Raw genomic sequence first — 9638 nt, 5'->3', positions numbered from 1 at the left:
TTGGGAAAACAATGCCAGCTCCAACTTTTAAGGCTAATAAACATATTAACTTAATCACATTTCACAAATTTATTATTATTATTATTTTGACATTCACAAATTTCTATTTTATATTTTTTTATTAGCACAATGTATTTTTTTATTTTTTTTTTTTATTTTTACGATATTTCTTAACTCGACAGACTAATAACTTAATCTGCTGCGAATATGAACTCCATTGACGCCATTTAAATTTGTCACACTTGATTAAGCGAATTAGTGCTCAAGCTAGTTGTCTTGTGAATCTTTTGGTAAATTTTTTCTTTGGATTTGGTAAAATTTTTCTAAATTTTTTTTTGGGTTAAAACTGAATTTTTAACCTATGGAGCATAGAACAAAGGAATCAGTGCGATGGGCCCAATCCTAGCCATTTTGGAGTAGCTGAGCCCAAAAGGAAATCCAAAATATAATTGACCTATTTCAGCGAGAGAAGTCCATGTCTTGAATAGTGGCCCCAAATCTTTTCTTTGAATCTTACATGGGACAAAAGAGCCCAATAAAGTAGATGACAAAAATAATACCAAGAAAGAGTAGATGACAAAAAAAACCGAGAAAAAAAAACGGGAAACAAAAAAAACCGCCACACGTTAGATATGAATCTTGGTGAATGACTAGGGTTTAACGAGTGAGAGAGAGAAGTAGAACAAGGCGCGACCGTGCGAGTGGCCTTGAGCTTCTGAAAATTCTAGAACCACCAGCCATGGCAGAATCACCTGAAACAGAAGAAAAGTTTCAAGCTTCAACCATCGTTATGAACGAAACGAAGAAAAAGATGAAGAATAAGAATAAGAAGAAGCGGCCTCGGGATTCTGAATCAGAGAACCAATCAGCTGAACCTCAACAAGAAGAGGGCGCAGAATCCTTGGAAAACAATGCGAACAAGAAGAAGAAGAATAAGAAGTTGAAGGGAGTGGAAGAAGATAGCTACGTTGATAAAAATGGTGAAGAAGAAGAAGAAGAAAAGGAAGAAGAGAGGAAAGAGAAGAAGAATAAGGGTGGTGGTGGTGGAATAATGAGTAACGATGAATTCTCTTCTCTAGGGTTATCAGAACCAACTTCGAAGGCAATTCGGGATATGGGGTTCTCATACATGACTCAGATTCAATCGAGGGCAATTCCACATCTTCTAATAGGAAAAGATGTTCTTGGCGCTGCCAGAACCGGTTCCGGGAAAACCCTTGCTTTTCTGGTCCCTGCTGTGGAGCTTCTCTATAATGTTCAGTTCACGCCTCGTAATGGTGCTGGTGTTATTATCATTTGCCCCACCAGAGAGCTTGCAATTCAGGTTTGTCTTTTCAAAAAAAATGTGATGCATTTGATATATGATTGCATTATAAGTTGGTTGTTTATGATTGCTGATTTGTTTGCTTATTGAAATTGATGTTTGTTTGTGTGTTTTAGACGCATGCTGTAGCCAAGGAACTCCTCAAGTATCATTCGCAGACTCTTGGATTGATTATTGGAGGTTCGACGAGAAAACTCGAAGCCGAACGCATTGCTAAAGGGATCAATCTGCTCGTGGCAACTCCTGGTCGTCTTCTGGATCATCTTCAGAATACAAAAGGGTTCATATATAAAAACTTGAAGGTAAATTGTGCCCTTCTTTATTATATTTTTTCTCCTTTTGTGAACTTGCTATGGTATGCACATATGTTAAGACTAGTTTGCTGAGCAACAATGCTTTTATACTAGTATATAGTTATTAAGTATTTACGTGATTTGAAGCATTGTGATGATGATGATGATGATAATAATAACTCATGACCTCACATATTGTTGAAGTCCTTGCCATGATATCTGAAGTAATATTAAATTGTAGCTATTCTCTTACCATGAACTCCTACTGCGTGATTTGGCAGTGCCTCATGATTGATGAAGCTGACAGGATACTAGAAGCTAACTTTGAGGAAGAAATGAAGCAGATTATTAAGATCCTTCCAAAGGTATCTGAAATTTGTTTCACTTTTTGTCCCAATAATGCATAATGTTATTCCACATGCGGATGGAATTATTGACCTTGAAAACATATTAACATCTAACAAAAAATGACTTAATTTAATTTACCAGTTACTATTACTATTACTATTACTATAATCTTTCTTTTTTTGTGGCATTACTATTACGTGTTTAGTAAAAATGCATTGAGCTACTTGTGGATTAAAACACATTTCGTTTTCTACCTTAACAAATAAGTTGTAACATTTTTCCCATTCCAAATTGTTATGCGGGTTGAGGACTTGGGTAAGAACTCCTCTTTAAAGGTTCTAATATGTTTTGTCACTACAGAGCTATTTTTTTTTTTTTTTTAAAGTGAGCCATGATTGCTACAAAGGTCTATTTACGTTTATATTTATTATATGATCTTAATATATTTGTTAGCTTGACTAATTGATTTCTCATGGAACAGAATAGGCAAACGGCTTTATTTTCGGCTACGCAAACAAAGAAGGTTTGTTCATTCATCTTTTATCTTTCATTATGTTCTTTCCTAAAAATAAATTCTGACTCCGTAGTTTTTTGTTTTAACTTACAGGTTGAGGATCTTGCACGCTTGTCATTTCAGACAACTCCTATATATATTGATGTAGATGATGGGAGAACCAAGGTGATATCTCCCTACTTTATTGTAATCTTTGAAATTTTGTTCATCAATATTACCATAGTGACTTACAACATCCTCATCCATGCAGGTTACAAATGAAGGGTTAATGCAGGGTTATGTTGTTGTTCCCTGTGCCAAGCGATTCATGGTTCTCTATTCCTTCTTGAAGAGATTTCATTCAAAAAAAGTGATGGTGTTTTTTTCTTCATGTAACTCTGTGAAATTCCATACAGACATTCTTAATCATATTCATTTGAATTGCTCAAGTATTCATGGAAAACAAAAGCAGCAGACCCGAACAACCACCTTCTTTGACTTCTGCAAAGCAGAAAAGGGGATCTTGCTCTGTACTGATGTTGCTGCTCGTGGACTTGACATACCTGCTGTGGTATTGTCATTTTTATTACCAAGTTATTTCAAAATTTGTTCAACTCATCTGTATGACACTTTTAGTTTTCCTCAATTTTTTATTAATCGCCTGCTTTTTTTCCCCTTCTTTTTGTGTGTTGTAGGACTGGATTGTGCAGTATGATCCACCAGATGAACCGAAGGTGATTCCTGTTTTCATTTGATTTTTGGCATTCTTATATGTTTATCATCTATATAACATGTTTTATATTGGTACCAATACCAGGAATATATCCACAGGGTTGGTAGAACAGCTCGTGGAGAAGGTGGAAAAGGAAATGCTTTGCTGTTCCTGATTCCTGAAGAATTACAATTTCTTCGTTATCTGAAGGTCAGTTTCTCTCTCATTATGACAAAATGATATACTCAGCTTTCTAATGCTGAATGAGTTTTAATAGCTTCTGGTAATGTTTTTGCTTTATGAGAAAGTAGTGCTCCAAAATAGATTACTGAAGAAACCCGAGGCATGGTTGCTACCCTTGCCTCTCGGCTTATAATAAAAATAAACATTTTTTTATGCTCAATTTCAGGCAGCTAAGGTCCCTGTGAAAGAGTATGGATATGATGAAAAGAAGGTGGCAAATGTACAATCTCACCTGGTATATTCCTTCTTCTTCCCCTTGTTTTAATCAAATGTTTGTTTAGTATGTAGTCACAAAGCTCAGCTTATCTCACAAAGCACCATCTGTACTGTGCAGGAGGATTTGGTAGTCAACAACTTTTTCCTAAACAAGATGGCTAAAGATGCGTATAGATCCTATCTATTGGCATACAATTCACATTCTATGAAGGATATATTCAATATACACCGCCTCGATCTGAAGGTGCGGTTTTCAAATTGTTATATATAATTATTTTCCTGACCTCTAGAGATCTATTTCTTCAAAATTCAATATATGATTTGATCATTATAGGACCATGTTGAAATGGTTCACTAAAATAACAAAAAATAAAATTGGTAACAGAAGATTAATGAAGGATATCTGTGTTGTATTTGTTATCTTCAAGAGTAAATCATTAGATGTAGGCATTTTCGGTCGAAGTGCATCAAATGTGAGGCTGTATCAAAGGATAGATACAAATAGTGTGCTGGCAACGTATCATTTTTCAATGTCTAGATGTTACGGATCCAAGCAAGAATGAAGAATTAGGAATAGAAGCTTCTAATCATAAAGAGAAGCAAATGTCTCCTCTGCCCTTAAATTACACTAGAAGGAAGAGAGTGGAGGGTAGAATAGGAAAGACTAGGGAAGAGAATCGTGACAGTGTTAGTGGGAAAAATGTAAAAGATAGTCAGTAGGGATAATTCTAACGGATTTTCATTATTGGAGTGAGGAGAGTATTAGTAGCAAATTAGGGAGAGGAAGGGACAGACTTTTGGAAGAATTAAGGCTGGCTCTTACTATCACACCCATCATCTTTTCTTCCTTGTAATTCCGTTCTTCTATATCAGTAAATTGAGTGAAATCATCTTGCGTCACTCTTTTGTTTTGTCTGGCTGTTTTGTTTTTTCTTAATTTCAATATCTCACCGGTTGGTTACACAAGATAGGACAATCGACATGGCTTCAGATCCCAAAATTTGAAATAGAAAAGTTAATGCAAATAATCATAGTTACTGAACTTATATTGAATTATTTCAATGGTGAAATCATGTTACATAGATAATACATCGTTGATAATAATTCCAACTAATTGGTGTACTTGTGCAGGACGTAGCAGCTTCTTTCTGTCTCGCAAACCCACCAAATGTGACTCTGAACTTAAACAGCAGTAAGAAAAGGAAGAACATGCGCAGAGTTGATGGAAGTAGTCACAGCAACCCTCATGGAAAAAGAATTTTTCATTCTAAAAAGCAATTTGTGAGGCATTAACTGCATATATATGCACCACTGCTTTGTAAAATGCTTGTTGTTTCTTCCCACCACACCCTCAAAAAACAGTTTTGATAGGATAGGAGCCCCAACAAAGATTATATAATCATATGGATTTTTTAGCTTAGCCATCATAAACATCAGCTTCGAATGTGTCTGCTTATATTATTAACTGTAATATTAGTTGTGATAATGGTTTCCTTTCGTTTGTTACATTACCATTTCATCAGTAATTAATCAATTTTTTTGTTTTTATTTACTCAATATTTTTTATGGTTATTGGTGTACATGTATTTTATTAGTCAGATCTTAATACTAAAGCACTAAACTGTAATCTGTATTTCCAATAGAAATTCTTTTCTATCCCAAGAGTACAAGTGAACACGACATTTTCTAAACAAATCTAGAATATTGTTATTTTTTCACAAACTCGTTTATTATGAGCATTGGGAAAGAGAATGAAGGAATATCCCACCATTGTGTACGAGTAAATATGAGTAATGAACCACTTTATAATAGTTGTTGACATTATATATAAGTGCAATTTACAAAGAAGAAATTATCGTTTTTGTCCCTAACGTTTGGAGCAAGTCTTAGTTATTTTTAATGTTTAAATCGTTTTTTTTAATTTAAGTTTCTAACCTTTTAAAATAGACTCAATATCCTAGTGTTAGTGATCTATTAAGATTTTGAACGTTAAAGACTTAAACAGGAAGAAAATATTGGGAATAAAAATGATACATTACTCTTAGAAAAATTACCAAATTAAGTAAAATGATAATGAATTTTAACGAAAGGAATTGGTTATAGAATGACTAGTATATAAACTTTCGGAAAAGAAAAAAAAGAGTATGTACATATACAATAAAGTATAAATTATATCTTTTTGTCTCTAATATACCAAATTTTTTTAATATTTAATTTAATTAATTTACTTTTAATTTCTTAATAAATTATAATTTTTTCTTCAAAATAAAATTTATTTAAATTAAACATTAAAGAAGTTTAATACATTAGAAACAAGAAGGTATAATTTATACTTTATTATATATGTATCATACTCATTTTTTTCTTTTTCCAAAAGTTTATCTACTAGAGTCATTCTAGAATTATTCTATGATAAATAAAAATCTTGAATTCGTAATGCAATTCATTGCGTTAAAATTTACTTTCATTTGATTTGATTTGGTAATTCTTCTAAGAATAATGTATCGTTTTTGTCTTCAACATTTTTGTCCTATTTAAATCTCTAACGTTTTAAAATCGTCTCAATTTTATCCCATAATCAATTTTGTTAACAGGACGATTTAAACCTTAGGAATAATTTTGAAACTTAACCAAACGTAAGGACAAAAATAATATTTTACTCTCCTACAAATATAGGCGCCATCCTTAAAAAAAAGTCACTACCTAAAAGAAAATTTCATTACCAACTCTTATGATTTATGATCAAAACAACAAAACATAGTGGCTAATTTGTAATTTATCTCCACAAACTTTGATTCATTCGAAGAGGTCAATTGCAATTCATAATCATTAATCTTGTACGTGTAGTTGATAAGTTCAAATTCTCATAAAGATAAATGGTTAAGATTTGGAGGCTACTTTATTGATCAAAAAACATAGATTTATGATGTTACTTAGGAAGACATGATAATGGTTGTCCCTTTCCCTTGTTGAGGGAACAAGCCACTCATCATCACCAACTATTACAAATATGAACCTTCCATTTTCAGTAGAGTTGCCATATTTATGTGAACACTGTGTGTTGTATTTGAATTAAAAAGAGTAGAGACTTGACGCTGAAATATCAGTTTTGTTAGAGAGAAATCAAGGGAACATTTTTTATCAAAGAAAAATGGTCTGTTTTTCAAGGCTGAGTCTGTTGAGTGATGATAGGGTGACAAAGGTAGTAAAATGTAAAATTTGGTTCTTACAAGTTAACTTAATTATGAATATGCTATGACTGGTACATTTTGTTTCACAAAAATGCTATGTTTGTTTATTTTATTCTTCTTTAATTAGCTTAAAAATATTTAACCCCGTTGCAAGCTAAGGGATCGACAATTTAACTTATATAGGCTGATTTCTTATGTGTACGTCAATGTTAAGGATCAACAATTTTAATCATAAAAAATATAAAATTAACTGGTATTAGTTGAAATATAAAATAAAAAAAAATTTGTTGGTTAATATTTATCTTTTTGAAAAACAAAAGAAAATTAAGAGGAGTATAGGAAGAAAAAAAATCAGAACCGAACAAAATGGAATAAAAGCAATTGATATTTAATATAGCCAGACAAAATTGATATATATATATATATATATATATATATATATATATATATATATATATATATATACACACACACACACTAAGTTAGTATCCAAAAAAGAGGATAAAAATGAAAGAAAATAGCCTTGCCTGCCAAATGGACCATTTTGAACAGATATACATTGGCTCATTTGGTTTGTATAATATGGCCAAATGCAATTTTTCACGTTATATCTAGACCACAATTTTTTTTTTCGATTTAAATTCAAAGAATAGAATTTAATAGACCTAAAAGATGATCTTCATTATGGATTCTTGGTTCATAAGAAATTATATTTTTGAGAATTTGAGATTGTTAACAGATACAAGAAGACTAAGATACCCTTGTTTAAGCTTATGTGAGTGTCAAAGTAATTATGCTAACAAAGTATTAGAATAAAAAATTGTTATTTTTAAATCTGATTCGAAGTCTTAATAAAAATCCAAAATTTTATAGTCACCCCGAGTGTAGAAAAAAATAATTATGTTAATATTTTATATAATGTTTTACATTTTAATAATATTTATAAAATAATATAATCATCATAATTGATAATAAATACAATATAAATTCTTTTTCATGTTAATTAATAACGAGTTTAATTATTTAAATTAACAATAAATATTAGTTAAAAATACATTTTAACTTAATACCGTAGTTATAAGTTTTTATTAAAGTAAGATAATTATGTTTAGTGTAACTATTAAAATTGAAAGAATACTGTATGTTAAACAAGCATATATTGTAATTTATTTCTTACAGGATATTAGGCAAATCATTACGAAATTTGTACATATGTTATAATGCAATTTTAGAACATAATAAAAATACATTAAAAAAATAATGACCTTTTATTAATTAAATAATGACATTGTAATATTTTTATTGGTTATTATAGTCTTTTCATTATCTAAATTTTTTCATGTAAAAGTTTCAAGAACCACTTTCAGTTGTCTTTGTTCTCAACATGAACAATTGCTCATGCAATTGGGTACACATGATTATTTGCGTCCTGACTTATGGCGCATAGCAACCAATCTCCATAATAGGTCTTTAAAAAAGTCCCATCAAGTCCTACTAAGTGTCTACAGCCACCTACAAAATCTTTCTTGCATCCATGCAAACAGACATAAAACCTTTCAAATATACCTTCTCTGTTAGGCATTGAACTAACACCTAACTTGATAGTTGAATCCGGATTAGATCTCAATAGTTCTTCTGCATAATCTCTGAGTTTAGCATATTCTGCAGCTTCGTCGTCCCTCACTATTTTTCTTGCATCACCCAAAGCTCTTGTAATTATAGTCCTAGACAATTGTATTCCAGTTTTTGCTTTAAAGTAATTAAAAATTTCACAGTGTCTAAATGTTAGGAGCTTCCTAACCTTCTTAACAAGTACATCAGTTACCCAAGATCTAGTTGCACATCGATTCTTGAAAGTTCTCTCACATGTATGATCATCATTAAAGATCTTAATCTGCCAATATCCATTCGGTTTGTTATAAGAACAAAACACCATCCAGGGACAATCTTCATTCTTGCATACCACCTTACATCTAGTAGTGTCATTTTTCTTGTACCTAACACCCCTACCCTCTTGTAATGTATAATTTCTAACTCTTTTCTTAAAAGCATCCCTAGTGGTAAACTCCATACCTAGCTCTAACCTCACATGTCCAAACTTGGCAGCATCATTAAAGATGGAATTCACAACTAGGTCTGCATCATCCTCAGAGTCTGGTGGAGTCTTCAGTTCATCAGATTTCCATCTATCATCAGAAAAAGACACTGCCATACAAATTCATACATTACATCACCGACAGAAAAAGAATAAAATCAATACATATGCACATTAATTATAATAAAAAATATACTTTACATACTTTATAAAAAGAACGTGTCGGCGTATCCGTGTCATGTCGTGTCCATATCGTGCGTCGTATCGGTGCTTCTTAGGTCAGACAACTCAATTACATCAATTTTATATCAGGAACCGAAGGTCTATGCTCAAAATAGATGTGGAAGACGTTGTTATTCTCATAGCAGTGCTTGATCATATTAACAAGGTCCTGGTCCACTTGCAATCTCCTAAGACCAAACTCCAACCCATCTTCAGGGTCCAAAAACCAACATGCTTCAGCCTTGTCATACCCCAATTCTCTATAATAACCTATTACCGCAAACACGTCAAGATTGTCTTCATCGACTCCAACCTATTCATCATACAAGTCAGATGTGTAGATAAAATTTCCACCAGGATCTGTCTCAAACTTTTCACCATGGTGAAAAACAAGTTTCAATCGATCAGGCATCTGAATATTATAGCACAATGCACAAAACAGACAGTATTAATCATTTTGTTGCAAAACAACCATATTGCAAAGAACTAGAAATCAACACT

General features: G+C 32.0%; 1 protein-coding gene across 1 annotated transcript; it reads left to right on the top strand.

Moving 5' to 3' along the window:
- The first annotated feature begins 656 nt into the window (after positions 1–656).
- On the top strand, positions 657–5143 carry LOC130939710 (DEAD-box ATP-dependent RNA helicase 27-like). Its single transcript, XM_057867801.1, has 11 exons — positions 657–1324; positions 1441–1626; positions 1899–1982; positions 2447–2488; positions 2573–2644; positions 2730–3029; positions 3154–3192; positions 3276–3380; positions 3580–3648; positions 3748–3873; positions 4761–5143. Exons 1-11 carry the CDS (start codon positions 740–742, stop codon positions 4920–4922), a joined length of 1770 nt encoding a protein of 589 aa, XP_057723784.1. The 5' UTR covers positions 657–739; the 3' UTR covers positions 4923–5143.
- The last annotated feature ends 4495 nt before the right edge of the window (positions 5144–9638 follow it).

The sequence above is a fragment of the Arachis stenosperma genome, chromosome 1 (assembly GCF_014773155.1).
Source record: "Arachis stenosperma cultivar V10309 chromosome 1, arast.V10309.gnm1.PFL2, whole genome shotgun sequence".
Classification (NCBI taxonomy): domain Eukaryota; kingdom Viridiplantae; phylum Streptophyta; class Magnoliopsida; order Fabales; family Fabaceae; genus Arachis; species Arachis stenosperma.
The sequence above is the reverse complement of the archived record's forward strand: the minus strand, read 5'-3'. Positions and strand labels throughout refer to the sequence as shown.

What these genes read in the sequence shown, in the direction of transcription:
- LOC130939710 (XM_057867801.1), top strand. Translation starts at nt 740, where the DNA reads ATGGCAGAATCACCTGAAACAGAAGAAAAGTTTCAAGCTTCAACCATC. An exon ending in AATTTCTTCGTTATCTGAAG is followed by an intron (nt 3,381 to 3,579) that starts GTCAGTTTCTCT and finishes GCTCAATTTCAG; the next exon opens with GCAGCTAAGGTCCCTGTGAA. An exon ending in CAAATGTACAATCTCACCTG is followed by an intron (nt 3,649 to 3,747) that starts GTATATTCCTTC and finishes TGTACTGTGCAG; the next exon opens with GAGGATTTGGTAGTCAACAA.